We start from the raw sequence: 25,693 nt of genomic DNA, 5'->3' as shown, positions 1-25,693 counted from the left end.
TCTGGGAGACCTAACTGTCCAGCCATCCCGAAGATGGTCCAAAATATTGCTACTAGTGATGTCAGCCGAATGGCTCTGACATGATGAAGACAACAGTTGACGTGGGGACATAAGAGCCACCAAAATACAAACGTTGTGTTTGCCAACTTAGTAGAAGGGGCCGTTATCAAAAACATGTAGTTGTTTCCCCATTAAAATGTTCACTTATTTAAATGTTTTAAGTAGCTATAGTCCCTCTGCACCGTGTGGAATTTGAGGACTTGCTACAGACTAATAGTAATAGGAGGTGTACACTGTAACACCGAAGAACATTTCTGCATGTGTGAAAAGCTGAAGTGGGGTTTTGGATTGTCAGAGTGAGTAAAGCAGACAGCTGGGAGGTCTCTCAGGAAGGTCATCTAAACTCTCAGCTACATGAAATAATCTGTGTTTGCCCCGCGATTTTCATCCATCTGAAACATGGAAACAATGTTCCTGTTTCCACATGAGTAGCGGCATAAATGACGCTATCAAACCATCATCCAAGAAAGGAAGGGGACATTACTTTAATGGTCTTTCCATGGCTTTCCATGGATGTCCTGAAGCCCTGGGACTGACAGCCTTACTAAACTCTTCAATTAAGACTGTCTGTCTATCCAGCCAGACCGTGAGCATGTTAATCACATGGCCTGTGGGAAATGCATAATGCATGCTCTAACTCTAATAATACAGGCACTGTCAGTAACATACAGCAACATGAACACTGACACAGTCCAGCAGGAAGCTGAAACCCCTCTCCTACACTTTCCAGGTCATGATCACCGTAGTAACAACAGGAAGAATGCTAGACTGAATTGCTCGAGGGGGTGGATTTGAGGTGGGGTGAGAAGTTAACTTTAGATGGGAGTTGCTGAGCTGATGGGCCATCTCCTCCATTACCCCCCCCCCCCCCCCCCCACCCTCCTCTCTCATAATGGTCTGACCCAGGAGCCCCTTCGTGAGTGTAAATCAGCCTGGCCCGGTAATGGTTCACTCCAGATCAGGTGAGCAGGTTAAGTGGAGGTCTCAGTGCCGTGCTGTAATGTGGAGCACATGGTGGGCCTGTGTGGCTAGCTGACTGTTGGCACACCCTCCACACTTCTCCCCTGTTCCCTGGTTCCCTGGGCAACCCATGGCCTGATTGGACCCATATGCAGGCCAGGGTTATTTGACGCAGAGGATTAGCCAGTGATGAGGAGGGATATTTATTTTACAGGGAGCGTGTTTCCCTGTTTCATCTGTTGTTTCATTCCCTGACCCCAGCCGACCCCAGCCGAGCCCGGCCACCTCCAAGATTAAACCGTGTTTTATAACCTGTGTGTACTATGTCCATTCCCCAACATAACCCTACATCTGGACAACAGCGTGCTAAATGTCTTTTGAAACCCATTACATTTCCATACATTAGTGTAGAAGCTTGAAGAGAGTGTGACCACCAACCATTTCCAGCCCTGTATGCCTTAATAAAGACAAGCCGTAGCCACACAAAATGTATAGCCACAACGCCGAACTACAGCTGGATCAAAATGAGGTACGTGTTTCTTTTCCAACACAAACACATTGACAAGCACACCCAGTTTTTCTCATACAGTACCCACAGTTTGTCTCTATAGGCTGTCGTAGCAGGGATGAGTGAACAACTGAAATGGACAGAGGTAGAGCGCAGTTGCAGCTTAAGACTGTTTTCCCCTTTTGTATTATGACCACAAAATGAGTTTGGCGAGCAGAGCCAAAGACAACCGGCACCCCATCGGAGTAAAAATAAAACAACGCCCCTCGAAGAAATGGCAAATTACAGTGTCTGGCCTCAAATTTGATGATTTTTACAAGCAGACATAAACGCCTCAGAGTAATTGAGCTCCCTCCCCAGACACTTTATTGGGGTGACGGCAGCATCTCTCATAACCTCCCATAATGCCCTGGAACAAGTGGCCATTGTGCTGAGATGCTGAGCTGTGGAGGGGAGAGAGAGAGGCGAGAGGGCTTGGTCCTCAGATCCCACAGCCCAGACTGAGGGTGTGGAGGCTGGAGGGGAGAAGTTCTGAGTCAACATCTGTGCTGCTTTGTGTGGATGTACTGTATATATGTCCCAGGAAGATGCTGGGGAGCCTGGAAGAGAGGAGGAGCGGCTGGCACCAGAAAATAAGTGAGGAGAGAGCGGATCAGAGATGGCCATGGTTGGCTGCACCACTGGACTGGACTGGACCAGAGAGGCTGGAGCTGTTTCGATGCTCTGGGGTATTTTGACTTGGACTTGGGCTGTTGCCTTTGAACAGGTTCAGCCTAAAGAGTGTGTGGGTCATGGCCCACAATGTGTGACCTCTATGGTCAAACTGTTGTGAAAAAAACCTTGTTGGTGGTTAGATAAGTGAGAGGAGACAGTTACACAACAACATGGCTATTGTGGGCGCCTAATGCAATAACCAGCAGCACCTATTTACATCACACAACTTTTTCAGACTATATTGAACTGAGCCTATGCGAGCAGGAGACAGGTCAAGTTGATGGTAAATGGTAAAACAGGGGAGGCTGTAAGCAGCTGTTTTGGATCTGGCCAGCTCTCACAACAGGCCCCTCCACGCTGGGATCCAGCCACACAGCATCATGGTCTTCAGAAGAGAGAGGGACACACCAAGCCAGGCTCTGTCATCAGCCAGGGTGCTGACGCTTAGCTAGGCTCTGCTCTCCACTGTGAGTCAAATAAAGAGGCATGGCAATGAGAATATAACAGGCTGCTCGACGTTCACCGCATCTCAACACCCTCTCTCTCTCTCTCTTTCAGGATGCCCCATCTGGGGCTCTTTCCACTAGATCATGCTATCATAACTCTCTCCCCTTCAGTCCTGGCCCTGCCTGTTTGGAAGCCATTTTGATATGAGCAAATACTTGGCCTGTATGTTTGTTCAACGTCAGATATGCCTCTTATAAAACCGACTTAATCATGTAAGCAGTAAGCGAGAAGTTTACGGTAAGCGAGAAGTTTACGGTAAGCGAGAAGTTACGGTAAGCGAGAAGTTACGGTAAGCGAGAAGTTTATCAGCAAAGGCGAACAACAGTGCCAGCCATGGCCTATTCAACCTGCTTGGAAAACGGGTGAGCACTAGCATTAATCAAACACTCTTCTGTATATAGTAAAATGATGTTCATCTCTCATGGACACACATACACAAACGGATGGTCTGTCCTTGCCAGTAAACACATAGGCGCTCTTGTTTTCAGTTGTCATGGAGACAGTGCTGTTCTGTTGTATTTGGACAGATGTTATAAACTGTCAAAAAAATAATAATTGCACACTCCACGTATAATCTCCCAGCAATTTAATGGGTATTTACCAACATTTCGGCATCACCGTGCCTTCCTCAGGGTAATGTCATGAATACTTGAACCAGGCTATGTAGACACACAGTGCGATTAGTGTAACCAATGACAGTAGTGAGGGGTGTGTCATAATGATTAAGTTAATTAAAATTAATTAGTGAAACTGTTAAAAATATTGTATATGGCATATTAAATAAACAGTATTATGGTATTGTTATCATATAGAAACATAATGGAATATTGTACATCATATTAGCATCAACATACATTATTGTTTCATTCAATTTCACATAATAACTTCATATTTCATTTTTGTTACATGTAATCTTTTGGTTCAACCTTACAGATGTTAGACACAGATTTGTCAGTTGTCTACACCCATCCCAGACCAGGGGTTACGACTTCCGCCGAAGTCGGCTCCTCTCCTCGTTCGGGCGGCGTTCGGCGGTCGACGTCACCGGCTTTCTAGCCATCGCCGCACCATTTTTCATGTATCCATTTGTTTTGTCTTGTTCCCTGCACACCTGGTTTTCATTCCCGAATCACACTACATGTATTTATTCCTCTGTTCCCCCTCATGTCTTTGTGTGAGATTGTTTGTGTGTTAAGTGTTTTGTAACGCGCCAGGCTGGCGTTCGTTATTTCCGTGTTATTTCACGAAGCTTGTTTGAATTGTTAAACATTTATGTTTTGTGACTGTTTTTACGCGCTTTACACTTTGCCTTGCTGGCTGGAGGTGTTTGATGCAGCTGCGTACATCTGTAATCTCTCTCATGCTGAAATAAAGTGTGCGCCCGTTCACAATTCTCTGCTCTCCTGCACCTGACTTCACCACAAGTACGCACACGCCTGACAGAATCTCACACCTACCATGGAGTCCGCAGGAGTCGAGGAGCGCGTCCAGGAACACTCAGCAATGCTGCATCATCTCGGTGGCATGATGGATCGCGTTGTCCAGACCATGGACCGCTGGGAGAGACAGGAAGTCTCTCCAGCGCCTCGACCAGCGCAACCGGTGTTATCTCTACCCGTCCCGTCCCGTCCGGATCCAGTTCCAGTGGGATGTGTCTCTCCCTTCCCAGGGAGTATGACGGGATGGCAGCACAGTGCCAGGGGTTCCTCCTACATCTGGACTTATACCTGGCCACCGTTCACCCAGCTCCCTCGGGAAGGGAGAGAGTGTCTGCCCTCGTCTCATGCCTCTCGGGGAGAGCTCTGGAGTGGGCAAACGCCGTATGGGGAGAAGGAGACGCAGCGTTGGACCACTTCAAGGAGTTCACCGTCTTCGACCATCCACCCGAAGGAAAAGCGGCAGGGGAACGGCTCTTCCATTTGAGGCAGGGGACGAGGAGCACACAGGAGTTCGCACTGGAATTCCGGACCTTGGCCGCCGGAGCAGGATGGAATGACAGGGTCCTCATCGACCACTACCGATGCAGCCTGCGCGAGGACGTCCGACGGGAGTTGGCCTGCAGGGATGCCACCATCACTTTTGACCAACTGGTGGATCTGTACATCCGGTTGGATAACCTACTGGTCACACGCGGACGTCCAGAGGGGGCTCTGTCGGTTCCATCTTCCAGCACCCCCACTCCGGTGCCCATGGACCTGGGAGGGGCTGCACGTAGGGAGGCTGGAGGAGGGGCCTTCACGTGCACCATCTGTGGCGGTAGAGGGCACACTGCCGGTCGGTGCCGGGTTGGTCCCTTTGGGAGTCGAGGCAGCAGGCGCTCTGACGTCACCCCAGGTGAGTCTGCACCACTCTCATCCAGAGTCCTCTGTTGTCCACCTGTTTGTACCTGTTTGTTTTCCTGAGTTTTCCCCGCATTCCCAGCATAAGGCGCTAGTCTATTCAGGCGCAGCTGGGAACTTTATCAACAGAGCTTTCGCCCTTAGCTTAGGGATCCCCACTATTCCTGTGATTAGACCTTTCCAGGTACACGCTCTGGATAGTCGACCATTAGGGTCCGGGTTAATCAGGGAAGCCACCATGTCCCTGGCCATGGAGACGCAGGGGGTCACGAGGAGAAAATCAGTCTCTTCCTCATTGACTCTCCTGCGTTTCCCGTGGTACAAGGCCTTCCCTGGTTGGCTCGTCATAACCCCACCATTTCCTGGCAACAGAGGGCTCTCACGGGGTGGTCGTGAGAGTGCTCGGGGAGGTGTGTAGGGGTTTCCGTTATACCACGGTGGAAAGTCCAGACCAGGTCTCCACCGTGCGCATTCCCACAGAATATGCCGATTTGGCTCTCGCCTTCAATTACCAACCCATCGACGGGGGGATTGTGCGATAAATCTCCTGGTAGATGCTGCACTTTCCAGGAGTCACGTGTATCCCCTGTCGCAAGTGGAGATGGTGGCTATGGAAACATATGTCTCTGAATCCCTGCGTCAGGGGTACATTTGGTTCTCCACTTCACCGGCCTCCTCGAGTTTCTTTTTTGTGAAGAAGAAGGATGGAGGTCTGCGCCCGTGCATTGACTATCGAGGTCTCAATCAAATCACGGTGAGGTACAGTTACCCGCTACCTCTTATCGCCACGGCGATTGAGTCAATGCATGTGGCACGCTTCTTCACTAAACTGGATCTCAGGAGTGCATACAACCTGGTGCGTATCCGGGAGGGAGACAAGTGGAAGACGGCGTTTAGTCCCACCTCAGGGCATTATGAGTACCTCGTCATGCCGTACGGGTTGATGAATGCTCCATCAGTCTTCCAATCCTTTGTAGACAAGATTTTCAGGGACCTGCACGGGCAGGGTGTTGTGGTGTATATCGATGACATTCTGATATACTCCGCTACACGCGCCGAGCATGTGTCCTTGGTGCGCAAGGTACCTGGACGACTGTTGGAGCATGACCTGTACGTCAAGGCTGAGAAATGCCTGTTCTTTCAGCAGGCCGTCTCCTTCCTAGGGTATCGCATTTCCACATCAGGGGTGGAGATGGAGAGTGACCGCATTGCAGCCATGCGTAATTGGCCGACTCCCACCACGGTAAAGGAGGTGCAGCGATTTTTAGGGTTTGCCAATTACTACCGGAGATTTATCCGGGGTTTTGGCCAGGTGGCTGCTCCCATTACCTCACTGCTGAAGGGGGGTCCTGTACGTCTGCAGTGGTCGGTTGAGGCGGACAGGGCTTTTGGGCACCTAAGAGCTCTGTTTACCTCGGCTCCCATGCTGGCCCATCCGGATCCCTCTTTGGCGTTCATAGAGGAAGTGGACGCGTCCAAGGCTGGGATAGGAGCCGTGCTCTCTCAGAAGAAGCTCAGCCCGGCGGAGTGGAACTATGATGTGGGGGACCGGGAGCTGTTGGCTGTGGTTAAGGCTTTGAAGGCGTGGAGACATTGGCTTGAGGAGGCGAAACTCCCTTTCCTCATCTGGACTGACCACCGCAACCTGGAGTACATCCGGGCAGCTAGGATGGGATAGGCTAGTCTGAATCCTTGTCAGGCAAGGTGGGCCATGTTCTTTACCCGTTTTGTGTTTTCCCTGTCCTACAGACCAGGTTCCCAGAATGTGAAGGCAGACGCACTGTCCCGGCTGTATGACACAGAGGACCGGCCCATGGATCAGACTCCCATTCTCCCGGCCTCCTGCCTGGTAGCGCCGGTCATGTGGGAGCTGGACGCGGACATTGAGCAGGCGTTGCGTGCAGAGCCCGCTCCCCTCCAGTGTCCCGTCAGGCGTCAGTACGTTCCGTCTGCTGTCCGTGACCAGTTGATCTATTGGGCCCACACGTCACCCTCCTCTGGTCATCTGGGGATCGGTCGGACGGTGCGCTGTCTGACTGGGAAGTACTGGTGGCCCACCTTGGCTCGGAACGTGAGGGTTTATGTTTCCTCCTGCTCGGTGTGCGCCCAGTGTAAGGCTCCTAGACACCTGCCCAGAGGTAAGCTACATCCCTTACCCGTTCCACAACGGCCTTGGTCACACCTGTCGGTGGATTTTCTAACGGATCTTCCTCCCTCACAGGGAAGCACCACGATCCTGGTCGTTGTGGATTGTTTCTCTAAGTCCTGTCGTCTCCTCCCTCTGCCCGGTCTCCCTACGGCCCTACAAACTGCGGAGGCCCTGTTTACACACGTCTTTCGTCACTACGGGGTGCCTGAGGATATAGTGTCTGATCGAGGTCCCCAGTTCACTTCGATAGTCTGGAGGGCATTCATGGAACGTCTGGGGGTCTCGATCAGCCTCACCTCGGGTTTCCACCCCGAGAGTAATGGACAGGTGGAAAGAGTGAACCAGGATGTGGGCAGGTTTCTGCCCGGGGGAGTGGGCGGCGTTCGTGCCCTGGGCAGAGATGGCGCAGAACTCGCTCCGCCATTCCTCCACTAACCTCTCCCCCTTTCAGTGTGTATTGGGGTACCAGCCTGTTCTGGCACCGTGGCATCAGAGTCAGACCGAGGCTCCTGTGGTGGACGATTGGTTCAGGCGCGCTGAGGAGACATGGGAAGCCGCCCATGCTCACCTCCAGCAGGCCGCGCTGCGCCAAAAGACCAGCACGGACCATCACCGCAGTGAGGCCCCGGTGTTCACACCGGGGGACAGGGTCTGGCTCTCGACCCGAAACCTGCCCCTCCGCCTGCCCTGCCGGAAGCTGGGCCCATGGTTTGTGGGGCCATTTAAAGTCCCGAGGAGAGTGAACGAGGTATGTTACTGGTTACAACTTCCCTCCGATTACCATATTAACACCTCGTTCCATGTGTCTCTCCTCAGGCCGGTGGTGGCTGGTCCGCTCCAGGAGTCTGAGGTGCGGGAGGTTCCTCCGCCCCCTCTGGACATCGAGGGGGCCCCGGCGTACTCCGTCCGTTCCATCCTGGATTTGAGGCTTCGGGCGAGGGGCCTTCAGAGGGGTACGGTCCGGAGGAGAGGTGCTGGGTTCCGGTGGCGGATGTGTTGGACCCTGAACTGCTGCGGGAGTTCCACCGTCGCCGGCCGGATCGCCCTGCGCCTCGCCCTCTATTTATTCCTCTGTTCCCCCTCATGTCTTTGTGTGAGATTGTTTGTGTGTTACGTGTTTTTTAACGCGCCAGGCTGGCGTTTGTTATTTCCGTGTTATTTCACGAGGCTTGTTTGAATTGTTAAACATTTATGTTTTGTGACTGTTTTTGTGCGCTTTACACTTTGCCTTGTTGGCTGGAGGCTTTTGACGCAGCTGCGTCCGTCTGTCATCTCTCTCATGCCGAAATAAAGTGTGCGTCTGTTCACAATTCTCTGCTCTCCTGCACCTGACTTCACCACAAGTACGCACACGCCTGACACCAGGTGACCACCAGACCTGAGAAGGTCAAGGGCTGGGGTGGGCGGCTGGCCGGGAGGGGTAGGGTGCACCGTACGTCCCATCAGACGACAGCCTTGCCCCACTTAGAGAGGGGAACAGCTGGGATCAGGTTACACCCCTGGCCCCTGCCAATAGGGCTCCATTAGCCCCATTGTCTGGAGGATGAGACCTGGCCCTATTATCAGACGGGCCTCAAACACTGCCTTGGATGACACCACTGCTCCCTTTCTAAATGGCCCAATTTCAGGGCCCATTTCCCCTTTCTATGCTCCCCTGGCCAGGAAGGCCCAGTGCACTTGATAGCGTTTGATTCACACGAGCCTCTTTGTGTATGCGTGCCAGAGTGATATCAGTATCTCTGTATGGTGGGGGCGAGCTGGGGGGCTATCGACAAAATGCAGAGTGCTTCTTTCAGACCACTGCTCTGTCCTCTCCCACCCCAAGGTAAATTAGCAGTGAGGCTGATACTCGGGTGCCTTCAGCTATTCATAAAGTAAGTACATTACCTGTTGACTAAGCACAGCGCCTGTGTGTCCACTCTGACTTACCACAGTCTGGGTTGTCCTGTCCGTACAGGCCAGGCTGGCAGCCCATGAAGCATCGGTATGAGCCAATGGTGTTCTCACAGCGCCAGGTGCCACACACTGAGCTACCAAACTCCTTACACTCATTCTGATCTGTGGAGAGAGACAGAAGATGCTCTAATGTCATACACATATCAATCCTATCCTCCACCTCTCACAGCAGCATGGATCTCCAGCATGAGTAGGCCCGGCCAGGAGCCCTGAGATAAACATGTGCTTATGTCATACATGCATGCACACGCACACATGCACTGACACACAGCAACCCTACTCCTCACAGGCAGCACAATAGCTCCCCCAGCATGAGTAGGCCCGGCCAGGAGGCCTGTGGTGCAGCTCAGCAGCAGCATGGCCAAGAGCAATATTTTACAGCAACTGAAAAACGTGTGAAGGAGCAAAGGGAGACGTTCCAGAGGGAGAATCACCTCCATCCCACAATGGGTTAATTCACCCCCCAAAGGGGAGATGGGAAGGAGAGCTCCAGTCACTGGGAGCTCCCTTACGCAAGGCTACAGCCAGAGGAAAGCCTCTGAGCCAGGATTGGACTCTCTCACTGAGGGAACGTTACCACTGAAACCAAACTGATTACAGCTACATAATCAATGTGCCACACCGGGATGCGAACTCTGGTCTAAATGGACCAGAACATTCTATTAACTCTGCTGAAATGTTGTGAGAATGTAGTGATTCAGCTGGGGCAGAAGCAGTGGCTTGTTGTGGGAAGAGTGAGGGAGGTATGAGGTTGGTAGTGTTCTTACCCTCACAGTCGGCTGTGTCTGTAGAGTACTTGAAGCCAGCCTCACAAAGGCAGATGTAGGAGCCATCCTTGTTTAGACACTGACCATGGGAGCACACGCCATCCTTGCTGCACTCATCAACATCTGGAGGAGAAAGGAGGATGAGAGGGGGGAGAGAGAGAGAGTGAAAGAGAGAGACGAGGGAAGAGTGCGACCGAGAGAAAAAGAGACAAATGGAGAGGAAAGTGTGAAAGGAAATGATTGTTAAGTTTTCTATGTTGATTACAGTCTTGAAGTATTATCTCCTTTGGTACAATATGAATCAGTCCACCCACTGAGAATCTCATTCTCTTTTAGCATGAAGAAAAATAATGTGTGCAGTCAAGGGTTTGTCTGAGAGTAAGATACACTGCCCATTTGGAACACTGTACTGGCAAACAGGAAATATGAAAAAAAACTATGTACCTTCCCAGCAAACCAGAATTTGTTCTAGGCAAGTTCCCAGAACATTAGTTAAGTTCTGGCAAATTTTCTCATAACACAAAAACTGTCCAGTCGTGCTGATGATTATACAACGAGGGTTGATGATTATACGAGGGTTGATGATTATACAACGAGGTTTGATGATTATACAACGAGGGTTGGTGATTATACAACGAGGGTTGATGATTATACAACGAGGGTTGATGATTATACAACGAGGGTTGATGATTATACAACGAGGGTTGGTGATTATTCAACGAGGGTTGATGATTATACAACGTGGGTTGGTGATTATACAACGAGGGTTGGTGATTATACAACGAGGGTTGGTGATTATACAACGAGGGTTGGTGATTATACAACGAGGGTTGGTGATTATTCAACGAGGGTTGATGATTATACAACGAGGGTTGATGATTATACAACGAGGGTTGGTGATTATTCAACGAGGGTTGATGATTATACAACGAGGGTTGATGATTATACAACGAGGGTTGGTATTTATACAACGAGGGTTGATGATTATACAACGAGGGTTGATGATTATACAACGAGGTTTGATGATTATACAATGAGGGTTGGTGATTATACAACGAGGGTTGGTGATTATACAACGAGGGTTGATGATTATACAACGAGGGTTAATGATCTTGCTGTAGATCTGAAGATTGTAGGTTCAATCCCACATATTATTTAACCAAAAAACGGTTGAGGCTCAGATATAATCTACTAGAAGAGAGGATGTCTTTATTTCATTTAGATATAGAAATCCAGGCAGAATTTAGATTAACTGTAGAAAATAAAACATTCTGTAAAAATGTACTGTTTAACTTTTTCTTTAACACAATATAATTCCTAATTTGAGAAGCTTGATATGGTCCCAGCTATCTTATTTTTCATTAACTAAAAAACAAAAGTGATCCTAGATCAGCACTCATAGTCTTGAAAACCTTGTAATTATGGCCCAGAAGTACGCAGCATATAAAGAGTATGAGTGTCGTGATGGTGAATAACCCAGTTAACAGTATATCCTTGGGTTAGTTATGTCTCAGAAGGCTAACGATTGAACATACTGCCATGGTTATATACTGAAAAAATAAGATTTGGTTATCAAAAATATTCTTTGAATGTTTTTCAGATGTTATAATCCTAATGTTAGATCAAATCCTTTCTAAAACTTAATGAGAATCTTAGATAATGTCCTGGGAATGTTCCCGGTTTACTGGGTTAGCTATTGGTCTGGGAACATTCACTCCGACTAGTAAAACATTTATAATGATGGCTTTATGCTTGATTAAACGTAGATTGGTGGATAATTGCCACATTACAACATAACTTACAAGGTATTTGGACTGAATAATAAGTGGGGGCAAGGCAGAAAAGCAACACAAATACAACACGAATGAAAAGCCCCTCTTCTTCTGCCAAGGCCTGATAATGAGACAAATCTCTCAAGGTAGATAGTAAACACATGTATGGAGGTACAGGGAACAAAATAGTCTGAGAAGTGTCTAGGTAAACACCCCAATTTATGTTCCAGTTTAATAACTATATGATTCAATAACAAACATTTATAGCAATGATTTATCTCAAACAGAGCTGCATGGCAGGTTATGCTAGATTGACAAGTGATTAGTTCATCTTTGTGATTTATATTAGTCCTATGTCCACTGTTGAGTCCCAGACAGTGAAAGTGCCCATAGCCCTTTAAGCAACCATCTATCCAGCCAGTCCACCTGTGTTCCAACCAGAGGACCAAACACTCTGGGCTCACCTGACCCCCTCCATCCCATGTACCCCCTCTCCTCTCCCTGCAGGGCCCATGGCAGAGAGGCCTGGCTTTCATTGTGTCAGCGCTGCACACACAACAGCAGACGGCATGAAAATATACCCAGCATCTGATTTATAGGATAATTAAAGGACAATATTTGCTGTGGCAGAGGGCCAGGGGAGTGTGCAGGTTGGGTCTGCCTTGCTCACTGGACATCAGGGAGAGCCTAGCCATCAGCACTGGCTACTGGGGAGGGGCTGCCTAGCCTGCTGGGTACGTATGCGGCGGTAGGTAGCCTTGCGGTTACGAGCGTTGGGCCAGTATCCGAAAGGTCGTTGGTTCGAATCCCCAAGCTGACTAGGTAAACATCTGTTGATGTGTCCTTGGATAAGAGTGTCTGCTAAATGACTAACATGAAAATGAATGGCTGGAAGACGTCTCGGGGCCTCATAACCCCCTCCAGGATCCTCTACCCCCAGAGAGTGGTCTTGCTCTACACTTACCTGCTTCACATCCCTCTAGAGGGATAACATGCTCAGTGTACTGCCTAAAGTTTTTTCATCCAGGCTATGCTAACTCTTGGTACCCGTCAGCAGTAAACTATACCAGAATCAATAATACGCAGATCAGACATTTAGCCTGAGTTATGTTCCCTTCATATTGATTCTCCCAGAGGGTTCCATTCCTCTGTATTTTGACAGCTAATGCTCCAGAAGGTTTCAGTGAAAGGCTAGCTAGCTCTCTTGCCAACAATTAGGAGCAGCATTTTTTCCCCCTCTGTTGTGACCAGGGCAGTGGGTGCGGCTGGAATGACATCAAACCTGGTCCAGTGGAGCTGAGAGAGGGGGAGCAGTGAGACGGTTGATGTCTGGCCATGGCCTGTTAGAAACAATGTCTGGGTTTGATGACTGCTGCCTAACTGGTCTGGGGAACAAGTGGACACCCAGGCACCCCAGAGCAGGAGCAGGGGGTCAGGGGGGAGAGGGGTCAGCCCTGAGAGCGACAGGGTCAGGGAGTACAAGATGCCCTCTGCATGCACTGTCTGCCCTCACCCAGACAGGAGAGGGGCATGTGGCTTGTGCTCGTTGTGGTAATACATTCAAACCAGTTGGTAGTTAGTTATAAACAGTATATATTGTTCTCTCTCACCTTGGCAGCCAATTCCATCTGTGGTGCCTGTGGTGTATCCATCAGGACATTTGCAGAGGTAGGAACCCACTGTGTTTAGACAGTCCCCATCTCCACAGATCCCCCCAGACTGACACTCATCCACATCTGTAATACATACACACACACAGAGGCAAACATGACAACATGACAGGATAATCAGATAGTTAATCAAGGACAGTTCATCAATACACACACAGCTGAACAGGAGAGGACGTCACCTCCCCCCCATCCTAAGAGAGAGGGTGTGAGTGTGTGTACCTCTGCAAGATGTCCCATCCACCATCTCCAGGCCCGGGGGACAGGAGCAGCTGTATGAACCAGGGTTGTTGGTACACTGTCCTGCCAGACACAGACCGTGGTCCTCACACTCGTTGATGTCTGCCGGGGGACACGTAGGGGAAACAGACACTAGCAGTGCGTAATGTAGCGTGACACATTCCCACCACAGCTGGGAGGTCATTAGGTCTTAATCCAAGTGGGTCCTCAGTTTGTCCTCCAAATAAAGCGGCCAAAACTTCAAGGAAAGTGTCACAACCTACCACATGAATATACATCATTTTCATCTTTTACATCAGGGAATTATGACAACTCAAATCGCATCTACTGCACAGGAGGTTGGTGGCACCTTAATTGGGGAGGATGGGCTCGTGGTAATGACTGGAGCGGAATGAGTGGAATGGTATCAAACACATCATACACATAGTTTCCAGATGTTTGATGCCATTCCATTTGCTCCATTCCAGCCTCCACTGATCTGCAGGTACTCGTCTACCATGCAGAGCTGTGACTGACTACAAATAAATCATCAGCATAAGAGGAGAACTTCAAGCAGGAGTGAAGGGTCATTAGAGTTTAGTCCCAGGTAAAAAAGTAGTACCTTCACAGGTGAGCCCATTGGGCGCCAGCGTGAAGCCAAGGTCACAGGTCATACAGGAGTAGGAGCCCTCTGTGTTGCTGCAAACGCCCATGGGACAGACCCCTGGGGACAGGCACTCATTTATGTCTGAGAGAGAGAGTGAGAGAGAGAGAGAGAGAGAGAGAGAGAGAGAGAGAGAGAGAGAGAGAGAGAGAGAGGGGAGAGAAAGAGAGGAGAGATACAGAGAGAAGAGAGATGGAGACAGAGAGGAGAGAGAGAGGAGAGAAAGAGAGAATGAAAGAAAGCGAGGAGAGAGACAGAGAGAAGAGAGATGGAAACAGAGGAGAGACAGAGAGAGAGAGAGAGAGAGAGAGAGAGAGAGAGAGAGAGGGGAGAGAAAGAGAGGAGAGAGACAGAGAGTAGAGAGATGGAGACAGAGAGAGAGAGGAGAGAGGAGAGAAAGAGAGAATGAAAGAAAGCGAGGAGAGAGACAGAGAGAAGAGAGATGGAAACAGAGGAGAGACAGAGAGAGAGAGAGAGAGAGAGAGAGAGAGAGGGGAGAGAAAGAGAGGAGAGAGACAGAGAGAAGAGAGATGGAGACAGAGAGAGAGAGAGGAGAGAGAGGAGAGAAAGAGAGAATGAATGAAAGAAAGAGAGGAGAGAGACAGAGAGAAGAGAGAAGGAGACAGAGAGAGAGAGAGAGGAGAGAGAGGAGAGAAAGAGAGAATGAATGAAAGAAAGAGAGGAGAGAGAGGAGAGAGACAGAGAGAAGAGAGACGGAGACAGAGAGGAGAGAGAGAGAAAAGAGAGAGAGCATCATAACATGAGTGAGGTCAGATCTAGCCTAAGGAGCCAGTCTCTCAGTCTGTCTCCTGCCTGACAACATGACTAATGACTGAATGCAAGGAGCCAGTCTCTCAGTCTGTCTCCTGCCTGACAACATGACTAATGACTGAATGCAAGGAGCCAGTCTCTCAGTCTGCCTCTGGCCTGACAACATGACTAATGACTGAATGCAAGGAGCCAGTCTCTCAGTCTGCCTCTGGCCTGACAACATGACTAATGACTGAATGCAAGGAGCCAGTCTCTCAGTCTGCCTCTGGCCTGACAACATGACTAATGACTGAATGCAAGGAGCCAGTCTCTCAGTCTGTCTCCGGCCTGACAACATGACTCATGACTGAATGCAAGGACAGTAAGCAAAGCCTCCTTTATTAGCTTGCACTGACAGTGCTTTATTAAAAAGGGTGGAGAGAAGTATGCAGGACAGGCATCTATTCCAAAACAGCAAGCTATTACAGGTGGTGTATAATTACTGTATCAACAAACACTCATGGCTCTCTGTTATGTGATCATTGGAAATTCCTTGCTCTGGTACAGATTGTATTTCTTACGGGGGAAATAGTGAAGGCCATTGTTAAGTGAATGGAATGGCTTTTGGTTTGCCTGTGGGTCAACAGAGGAGTTCCACAGTTTGTGCTGGCTGCGTAGGAGCTGGGGAGTGGTTGGTTTCATTTCAAATTAAGCCGTTAATCTTTCCCTGGCATGAAGACATCCATTAAAATCCAATCAAAGTCTGACTTGGACTTGTTTTCAGGATTTTCCCAGGGCAAAAAACATTTCAAAAAGGAGATCTTCTTCCTAGTCTCGATCCACCCTTCCATTAAATGACATTAGAGTATGAACTGGATCTGTGCTGTGCATCTTGGGGAGAAGAATAGGAGGGCGGAGGTGAGTGTGTTCCAGAGGTTAGACAGTCTTACCCTGGCAGTGGGAGCCGTCCTCAGACAGGGTAAAGCCAGTCCCACAGCTGCTGCAGGAGAAGGATCCGGGACTGTTCCTACACAGCTGGCCTGGGCACACGTTAGCCACCAAGCACTCATCCACATCTGAACAACAGGACAGAGAAACAGAGAGAGAAGGCCAGTTAACTACATACCTGAACTGCAGCAGAGGATAGAATCCCTGGTGGAAAACATGACTACATGCCACATGTAATCATTTCGATCAGTTTCTAATTGATATGGCATAAAGTTCCACTGTCAACACATCTATCTCTCCCGCTGATCTATCAGTGGGACAGGCTGACTTCACTGTGTTTTATTTGAAGCCCATGTCTCTTTCTTTTGAACGCGGATCAGATGGATGGTGCCAGAGGGAGAGGGATGCAGGATCCAGTTATGATGTGATGTCTGGGAGGAGTATTTTGGGATCTTTAGCTAAGGAGAGGGGCTTTGGTCCAATCCGTCACACCTGACATCATTTACAGACAACCTGAGCCTGCTGTTAACAAAAGGCGATGTGGGAGAGAGGCCTGGCTGGACTCACGCAGGGCCCAATGGGGGCGTTACCTGGCACACTCTCTCATCTGTCACAGGCAGGGCAGAGTGCAGAGGGCAGAGGTCAGAGCCTAACATGCTCATAGAGCACTCGGTAACACACGGCCTGGTAACGCACACACCAACTCACATGTACGCAGGAAATGCGTCCAAGACTCACCATCACACTCCAGCCCATCCTCAGTCACTCTATAGCCTGACCCACAGGTGGTACAGGTGAAGAAACCCTCAGTGTTGGTGCATGTTCCCCTGGGGCACGTAGTGGGCAGCGCACACTCATCAATATCTGTAATACACCAATACGGACTATTAAGTAAAACACCACTCCTTCAATGGACCATTAGATGTGGTTTCAGGGAGGATGGACCGACCTTCACACAGCTCTCCATCTAGGGAGACGCTGTAGCCTGAGGGACAGGTGATGCAGGAGAAGGAGCCCTCAGAGTTCAGACAGATCCCGTTAGCACACACAGACCCAGACTGGCACTCATCAATATCTGGAGGAGACACCAGGCCAGCACAGACATTAATTACTATTGGCAAACAAACTATATACAAGTATTGCGTTACAGTTCTAAGACACACCTAGATCACAGTAACAGAGACAGTTATACAGTTGATGCACGCAACGGGCATCTTTACAGAAGGCGTGGGTGAGTGTTCCAGCTGGGGAAGGCTTTGGCTGGACTCACCCTCACACCTCTGCCTGTCCTGGGACACCCTGTATCCGTCTTTACAGCGGGTGCAGGTGAAGGAGCCCTCTGTGTTGGCACACACCCCTCCCAGACACATGTCTGCCTTGGAGCACTCATCCACATCTGGAATAAAATGACAGATTGTCATGGAAAATGAGCAGTAGGATGCTACACACTGTCTGACATGCACCATATCTGTCCATGGTGGATGATGATCCTTCAGCGTGTTGCCTGAAATGCTAAAGGTTGAACAGGTTCCATACCTTCACATCTCTGTCCATCCGCTGAGCGCTGGAATCCAGGCTGGCAGTTCTCGCATGAGTAGGAACCTTCGGAATTGGTGCAAATTCCCGCGGGGCACACAGGTGTAGCACATTCGTCAACATCTAATAAAAACAACGATGAGGCATTAAAAGAGCCATAGAGAGCTCAGAGCTCGAGGAGAACAGCGGCATGCCGTGAAGGCTCATATTCCACACATCTAATCTTTTACAGACCTTCACAGGCCCTGCCGTCTGGAGCGCTGTGGTAACCAGGGTTACAGCTGCACCTGTGGGAGCCATCCAGATTGACACACCTGCCATGGAGACAGGCTCCAGGGAGCAGACACTCATCCACATCTGGAGAAAAGACAGTATGTTAGAGGACCTTGTTAAACCACCGCTCCTCCTCACTGTTAACAACATTTATAAAAAAAAACCTGGACCTCAAAGGCTTCTTCAGTAGCACCATTTCCGCTTCAGAGAACTGTTTATTTTAATTACCGAAACTGGAGAATGAATGATGTGGGACTTATGTTTTCACAAACAAGTACCTTGGCAACTGCTGTTGTCCAGAGAGGCCCGGTATCCTTGGTAACAGCTGCAGCTGTAGGAGCCCTCGGAGTTGACACACCTACCGTGGGCGCACACCGATTGGTCCAAACACTCGTTGACATCTGAGGGTCAAGACAGGTCGCCAACATTGAGGTCACCACGCACCAAGACACATGAGTTTCACTGTGACAGATTTCAGACAGTAAAACACCCAGAACCCACGACATGATTAGTTGGAATATACTGTACCCTGTGAATGTTTGTTATTATCTATTGTCCTGCCTTAATCTTTTCCAATTCATGCTCTAAGTCAATACACATGACAATAACAAGTTATTTCTGTGGAAGAAATCATACAGAAACGTTGTTTCAGTTGACTCCAAAAAGGCATAAAACAAAGACTATATTTCATGGCTCTCCAAGAATTTGCCCGGCAGCTCCTTCATCTGTGCGTGTGTTAGAGAGCATCTGTGTGTCTGTGAGTGTGTGAGTGGGCAGAGTACAACTCTCTCAACACAGTTGTGTGGGCAGGTTCAGTGTGAGGTGAATGACACAGTAGAAACAGAGGGCTACTGCACTGAAAACATCCAGTGGAACACAGGCAGGGCTTTGTGTGCCTCGTCTCGCGGTGGCTGTAGCCAGACGTCTGTCAGTAGGGCCCAAAACTTTGTTTCTGCAATCTCCTGGCATCTCTCAGTCCTCTACGATAAGCATGACATGGGACTGGAGCTGTTCTCGCTATCGCACAACCAATTAGGCTTATCCACAACGCAGCCAATTGGGCTCCAACTACTGTGCTACAGGCAATTGACTGAGGCAAACACTGGAAACAAACATAGAGAACACACACGCTGCTTGCATACATGGTCCCTGGTTTAGTTGAGTTCCTTCACCCATGTGGATATTAGCCTGTTAGTGGGGGTTTTGAACCAACTTTATTTAGCTCCTCTGTTCCACCTCATTTACAGAGGAAGTGCAACTCAGCAGCTAGTCATACTCCACATCACAATATAGAACGCTATGAGTGCATTGATTGTATTTGTTTAAAGACCTACTAGCGGAAAATAATGGAGCCCATGTACTGTTTTCTTAGGAGGGAGAGTAATGAAACGGGAGTAATCAAAGAGCCCGTAAGGTAAGGTCGAGCCTTCTTCCGTCATACGAATCATTGGGTTATAGAACGGCCAAAAAACCTGCCTGGATAAGTTCACCTTTCACAGGCCAGCTCAGTCAGGGAGGACTTGACCTTTACACAATAATCACCTCAGACGCTGAAGGATACAATATTTTTCTGGAGGAGGCGAGAAGGAGAAGACGTCACAATACCAGCCAGGAGCGTCTTACATAACAGGAACACCTCAAGGTTAGGTGACGTTGGCTCGTTCAGCATGCTGCAGACCTAGTGTGTCATGCATTGTGTATTGAAGCCTTATAAACCCCCGTAGTGGTTTTATAGTGTAACAGAGGCAGTTATACGAGTGACTAACCACGGCCCTGTTTGTCTGACAGTTGGGTAATATTGACCCCTTGACCCCTTCATACATCTCAGTCATCACTCCAGTCCTCTCCCCTTGACCCAGTAATAAAGACATAGCCCCGCTGGGCTCCACTGCAGAGGCCAGAGCCATCCAAAAATAATAGGCTGTTTGTTTAAGGCTGTGGCCAAGGGAAAATATTTTGACTCTCACAAATTGAAGTATTACAAACAATCTTTTACAGCAGCAGATGATATGAAAAGATCAGCAATAACAAGGGTGATATGTTTAACCCATAACAGTCTAAGCACTGTCTAAGCCAGAGGGGGGGTTCTACTAAGCTATATGGAATTGTTTTAAGAATGTCATACCAAGGATCATTTAGCTATTTAATTTAGAATTTTAAGACCCCTTGAAGTATTTTTTATTTGTTTTAATAAATATTTGATTAACATTTTTATTTGGCCTTACTCCTATTAGCCCATACAAACGCATTGAATAACAGATTCACTACACAGAACAACAGATAGTCCCCCCCCCCAAAGAAAATAAAAAATATGTTTGTTCTGAAGTGTCTGTCCTATATCTGAGAGATATAAGAAAAATCAGGAAACATTTGTTCTTTTTTTCACGTTTTTAACCCCTTAATCTTGGCATTAAACAGTTTCCATATTTATAGTCCTTCCATAAATGTTTTCAACTGGGACCAGGAGACCTTCAGACGAATCTTGTTCAGCCTGTGGGCGTCCTAGAGCAAAACAGGTACGTGTTCATGAGAGTCTCACCTTTCTACAGAGGGGTCATATTAGTGTGTAGCCCAAACCGTTCGGACGCTACAGACGATTTTGTGAGAAGACCGATTTGGTCTGACAAACACCTGTCACCTTTCACCGCAGATGCGGAAGTGCAACATCGGCATAATAAGACGCATCCAATGTAAAAAAAACTGACATCTCGAGCTTAAACTGACAGATTTTTATGGAGATTTTTTTATTATGCTAATAAAATTTCAGCGGGAGCGTGGACATCGACTCTAGGGGGTTAAACAATATGGGTCTGGGTCTGGGGGTTAGGGATTGGTGGGGATGGGCAGATATTACAAAAATAATAGAGCAACTGGAAGGTTAAAGAGTGAGGGAGAGAAGGACCTAGCCTATGAGTCACTAAATCACTGCCCACGCTATGAGAGAGCCATCACTCAAGCCCCACCATGGCCTCTCCTGCGAGTGCTGTGGTTGGGGTGCTGTGGTAGTCCCCTGCACATAAAACATCCAATATTAACCCCTTTGAAAAGAGTATAACAGCATGAAATACGTTTTCCACTATCCTTAATGACTCCAGCCCTTTGAGTGAAAAATCTAATTCAGTCCAGTGTGGATGCAAACTGTAGAGTATCAGGCCTGTCAACATGTCCTTAAGACCATTCACTGTTGCACCGATGACGTCTCATTGGTCATTTCTGGCACACTTTGCTCACGTAAAGTGTGCCAGGCAGGCTGGGGGAATATTATCCAATCATAAAGAAGTTTAAGAGGGAAACCCAGCTTATTTCCAGGCATGGCCCCTGGAGGCCCATCTTACCCAGACATCTCCCGCTGGCAGCCCTGAACCCGGGGCCACAGGCCTGGCACTGGAAGGAGCCTGGGGTGTTGACACACCTTCCACTGGGGCACGAGCTGGGGCCCTGGCACTCATTTACGTCTGGCAATGGAACAGGGGAGGGAGAGGAGAGAGTGGAGTTGAGGAAATACCATTAAGATAAGCCTGGATCTAGTCTCTGCATTTACACGGGCACTCGCACGCACACATGCACACACACACACCAATAATCATGCCCATATCCTCCCTCTGGTATTGCCTCCTATTTAAAGTCTCCACTTTGTTTTTCCCCTGGCTCAGAGCTGAGGAAAATACAACAATGCCTGTTCTGTGGCTGGATTAGATATGAACCCAGTGCAGCCAATAAACACCCATGGCCAGCATTGTGATGTTCTGTGGATGGATTAGATATGAACCAAGTGCAGCCAATAAACCCCCATGGCCAGCATTGTGATGTTCTGTGGATGGATTAGATATGAACCAAGTGCAGCCAATAAACCCCCATGGCCAGCATTGTGATGTTCTGTGGATGGATTAGATATGAACCCAGTGCAGCCAATAAACACCCATGGCCAGCATTGTGATGTTCTGTGGATGGATTAGATATGAACCCAGTGCAGCCAATAAACACCCATGGCCAGCATTGTGATGTTCTGTGGATGGATTAGATATGAACCCAGTGCAGCCAATAAACACCCATGGCCAGCATTGTGATGTTCTGTGGATGGATTAGATATGAACCCAGTGCAGCCAATAAACACCCATGGCCAGCATTGTGATGTTCTGTGGATGTTCTGAAAGTACAGAGTATTAAGGTTGTCTGTCTCTGTGCTGGATTCACCTTCACACTGCCCTTTCCAGGACTTGGCGTAGCCACTCTTGCATTCACAGGTGTAAGATCCCTCTGTGTTGACACAGTCACCATCCTGGCACTTGTTGGCCATGTCACACTCATTTATATCTGCACAGAATCCCCAGAACAAGTCAGAGAGGGAAGTAACAAAGAGTGGCTATTGTTCTATGAATCTGGCTAATTAGAGAAACATTGCTAGTCTGAAATTGGCCTTAAATTGCCTTGAAATACAACATAAAAGACTGTTTGAAAATGATGGCACATTACACTTATATAGCATGTTTAAAAAGCTCAAATGTGTCTTCTTAGAGCATAATTCATATTTAAATCTGTCTCTCAGTTCCCCTGGTCGCTCTGGGGAGTGCTTTAGCTAGTATTCTCGTGTGAGAGCACCAGCTAGTACAGTATTTATGTGAGCAGTGAGAACATCACTGGGTGAACGTCCCTTCCTAAAACTACAGCACCCAACATGCTTTTCCCCATCTCACCCTGGCAGAACTTCCTGTTCTGGGTGATGACCTGGCTGTAGCCGCTGTAGCATTGGCAGGTGTAGGAGCCAAAGGTGTTCACACAACGGCCCTTCCCTCCACAAGGGTCCCCCTCACACTCATTCACATCTGGACAGAGAGAGGGAAGGAGGGAGACAGACAGAGAGGGAGAGAGAGAGAGAGGGGAGGGGAGAGAGACAGAAAGAAACAAATAAAGAGAGAGAGAGAGATATAGAGAGAAAGAAAGAGGGGGGAGAAAGGCCAGAGTGTTCCATTTCAGTTCCATTTCACCACTGGAAACCTTGTCCTTTCCAAACCTTCACTCTGGAGCCCCTCCACAGTGCAGAGTGGAGTGCAGGCATTCCTCAGTGATGGGCCAGAGCAGGGTTTGGACGGCGACTGCAGAGTGAGGTAACCGATCACAGCTCCGTGGCAGCTCTCTGGATTGCTCCGACCTTGTTGTCAGGCGTTGCATAAAGGGTCAACATAAACACAGGGATCGCTTTCACTTGGCTCTTGACTTCTCAAGGCCCCTGTGCTTGTATCGTATGTGGTGTGAGCGGCGAGGCTCGTGTTGAGACAATGATATGGAGAGCTGACAGAACTCCCGGAGAAGCCCCCTTTGCCCACCCGGCTATTCCCGTCTTACCGATGCAGTTGGTCTGGAGCGCACTCAGCTTGTAGCCGGGGTCACAGTAGCAGGTGTAGCCTGTCTGCACTGGCACACACAGCCCATGGCCACATATGGTTGGAGTGATGGAGCACTTGTCAATATCTGTGAGAAGATACTGACACTGACTTACCTGTGTGAACATTCAATACAATACAATACAATACAATACAATACAATACAATACAATACAATACAATACAATACCAACAGACATGCCGTGTTCGTCCTATCCTATTACGTTGTCTTTTCCACTCTTCTTAAACACGATCTACTCCAAAGAAAGTTTACTCGTCCACCATGTGTTATTCTCCATGGAAACGTGCAGGCTGCTTTAAGGCAGGCTGCATGGATGGGACACGTTTTACTGTGGTGTAGTGTTCAAACATGTGGCAGGGGGCGCTCACTAAGAGTCAGGATGACAGGGAGGGGCCATGCACTGTTAAGCCTGTCATTGGACTTGTCAGTTGTTTGTTCCAGTCCAAAGTGGTTCTTGTAAACATGAGCTGAGGGTGGGCTGCTGGGTTTGACTCAGAGCTCTGACCCTCTCCATAGGATGACCGCGAGTCACAAACACACAGTCTTCTCTCTCTTCTTTTCATGCAGGCCTGGCGTCTGTCCAGTCCAGACAGTTTCCTCTTCCAAAAGGCACACTCTCTCTGGTTTCTCGCCCTCTGTGCTGTTCGGAAGCCTGAAGCCAAGTTGGCTTGGGGCAGAGGGTCCACTAAGAGGACAACTCATCCTATGCTTCCCCTTGCTACACTACAGGTCAGCCCTAAGAAATGTCTATCAAACAGGCCTGTTGGACATTCAAGTCACAAATGAACTGAGAAATCCCATTTGTATCTAGAAAGCATAAAGTTTAATTGCAATTCTACATTTAAATAGTTATTGGGGAGCATTATGAGTAGACTGTTCCAATTCATTGAATTACCAAAGCTTGTCACCTCATTAAATCAAACTAAATCTGCGTCTGCTAATGGACTGTTCATCTAGCATCAGTGGATGTTGAGGCACAGTGGCCAGTGCAGTGGAGACCATGAAGTGTACTGTGACCATGCCTCTTACCTGTGACCTGAGTGGCCACATTGATGGAGGCTGTGTCCTTGCCCTCAGATTCAGGCCCCAGGTTGATGGGAGAGTCAGGAGTCACTTTCTCTACCACATCTACCGGAGACAGAGTTGGGGGACAAGAGAGAGGGAGAGAGACAGAGAGAGAAACAGAGAGAGAAAGAGAGAAGAAAGACAGAGAGCAAAACAGAGAGAGACAGAGAGAGAGACAGAGAGAGAAACAGAGAGAGAAAGACAGAGAGAGAAAGAGAGAAGAAAGAGAGAGAGAAAGAGAGGGAGAAAGACAGAGAGAGAAACAGAGAGAGACAGAGAGAGACAGAGAGAGAAACAGAGAGAGAAAGAGAGAGAGAAAGAGAGGGAGAAAGACAGAGAGAGAAACAGAGAGAGACAGAGAGAGAGACAGAGAGAGAAAGAGAGAAGAAAGACAGAGAGAGAAACAGAGAGAGAAAGAGAGAAGAAAGACAGAGAGAGAAACAGAGAGAGAAACAGAGAGAGAAAGAGAGAAAAGAGACGAGGTGTCAACGTGTCAACGTGTCAATGGGCCAATGGGGAGAGCAGACTGGATATCCAACAGCCTTGGCTGCTGCTACTCTCCCCTGACTGACATAGTATCTGCTTTTCCAACTGGCAATGGCATGGCAATCACTCACAAGGTCCTCCTACGGTAGCATGGCAGTGATATAAAGGTGAAATACGCCTTTTCTGCTTGCTAAAAACAGATAACAGACATCAATCAGCTGGACCCATAGATCGACTCAACATACAGACTGTCAATGTTTTCATTGGCAGGGGAATCCCGAGGCAGGCTGCCTCTGCTGTGTGCTTTGTGTGAGCAATTTATAGAAAATGGATCAGGACTCCTTGTGCCTGACTACTTGATGAATCTCTGCTTTCTCTGGCACTCTCATTGGTTTTATCAATGCACCATGAGGTGTCGGATCACTGTGTAAAAACACCACAGTAAATTACAGGCTGAAACTGTGATTATGAGTTATGAATATGAACAGACACCATTGTGACGAGGTTCTTTGATGAATTGGGATTGAGATACATTACCTGGGTACTTCAATGGGGAGTCAGTCGCAACAGGACGCTGTGGAATAAGCAAGAATAGGTTCGAATTTGGTTATAACAAAATGTGTTTCTCTCTTCTGACAGTTTTTACCGTCAATGTATTTTTCCATATCGATTGCAATTACTTAATACCATGGGAGTCTTAAAGCTAAGACGCTGTGATTTCTTCTAAAATAAACATTTCAAAAGCATGTGTTTTTTTCTGAGAGAAGAGGATCTCACCGGGTTGAATATTTCCACATCTGTTAGGAGAGAGAGAAGTGGCTGTGTTATCAGTAGAGAAAACTGACATTCGGTTAGCATTACCGCGCATTGTCATTGAGATATCAATCCATGTTCTCATCGGGCGTTTTACTGTTTAGACGCCATCTTAAGGTCTTTGTTTCCAATAAAAC

The 25,693-nt window shown here is 48.4% G+C and overlaps 1 protein-coding gene across 3 annotated transcripts in view; it reads right to left on the bottom strand.

The window, feature by feature from the left end:
* LOC115162343 (latent-transforming growth factor beta-binding protein 2) overlaps positions 1 to 25,693 on the bottom strand; it is a 157,764-nt gene that overhangs the window by 11,724 nt on the left and 120,347 nt on the right. For 2 of the 3 annotated variants that reach the window (XM_029713550.1, XM_029713549.1), the window contains exons 13-32: positions 25,521 to 25,540; positions 25,281 to 25,317; positions 24,222 to 24,320; positions 23,133 to 23,258; positions 22,801 to 22,938; positions 22,484 to 22,612; positions 21,984 to 22,103; positions 21,125 to 21,244; positions 18,068 to 18,190; positions 17,751 to 17,873; positions 17,517 to 17,639; positions 17,251 to 17,376; positions 16,930 to 17,055; positions 16,719 to 16,844; positions 15,983 to 16,108; positions 14,241 to 14,366; positions 13,622 to 13,741; positions 13,343 to 13,468; positions 9,961 to 10,083; positions 9,167 to 9,295 (exon numbers count right to left, since the gene is read on the bottom strand). In XM_029713550.1, the coding sequence (XP_029569410.1) occupies positions 9,167 to 9,295; positions 9,961 to 10,083; positions 13,343 to 13,468; positions 13,622 to 13,741; positions 14,241 to 14,366; positions 15,983 to 16,108; positions 16,719 to 16,844; positions 16,930 to 17,055; positions 17,251 to 17,376; positions 17,517 to 17,639; positions 17,751 to 17,873; positions 18,068 to 18,190; positions 21,125 to 21,244; positions 21,984 to 22,103; positions 22,484 to 22,612; positions 22,801 to 22,938; positions 23,133 to 23,258; positions 24,222 to 24,320; positions 25,281 to 25,317; positions 25,521 to 25,540 (2,286 nt within the window). The remainder of the gene's footprint in view (positions 1 to 9,166; positions 9,296 to 9,960; positions 10,084 to 13,342; positions 13,469 to 13,621; positions 13,742 to 14,240; positions 14,367 to 15,982; positions 16,109 to 16,718; positions 16,845 to 16,929; positions 17,056 to 17,250; positions 17,377 to 17,516; positions 17,640 to 17,750; positions 17,874 to 18,067; positions 18,191 to 21,124; positions 21,245 to 21,983; positions 22,104 to 22,483; positions 22,613 to 22,800; positions 22,939 to 23,132; positions 23,259 to 24,221; positions 24,321 to 25,280; positions 25,318 to 25,520; positions 25,541 to 25,693) is intronic. The other variant, XM_029713551.1, reaches the window with a different exon arrangement.

Source organism: Salmo trutta, chromosome 25, assembly GCF_901001165.1.
Source record: "Salmo trutta chromosome 25, fSalTru1.1, whole genome shotgun sequence".
NCBI classification, from domain to species: domain Eukaryota; kingdom Metazoa; phylum Chordata; class Actinopteri; order Salmoniformes; family Salmonidae; genus Salmo; species Salmo trutta.
The sequence above is the reverse complement of the archived record's forward strand: the minus strand, read 5'-3'. Positions and strand labels throughout refer to the sequence as shown.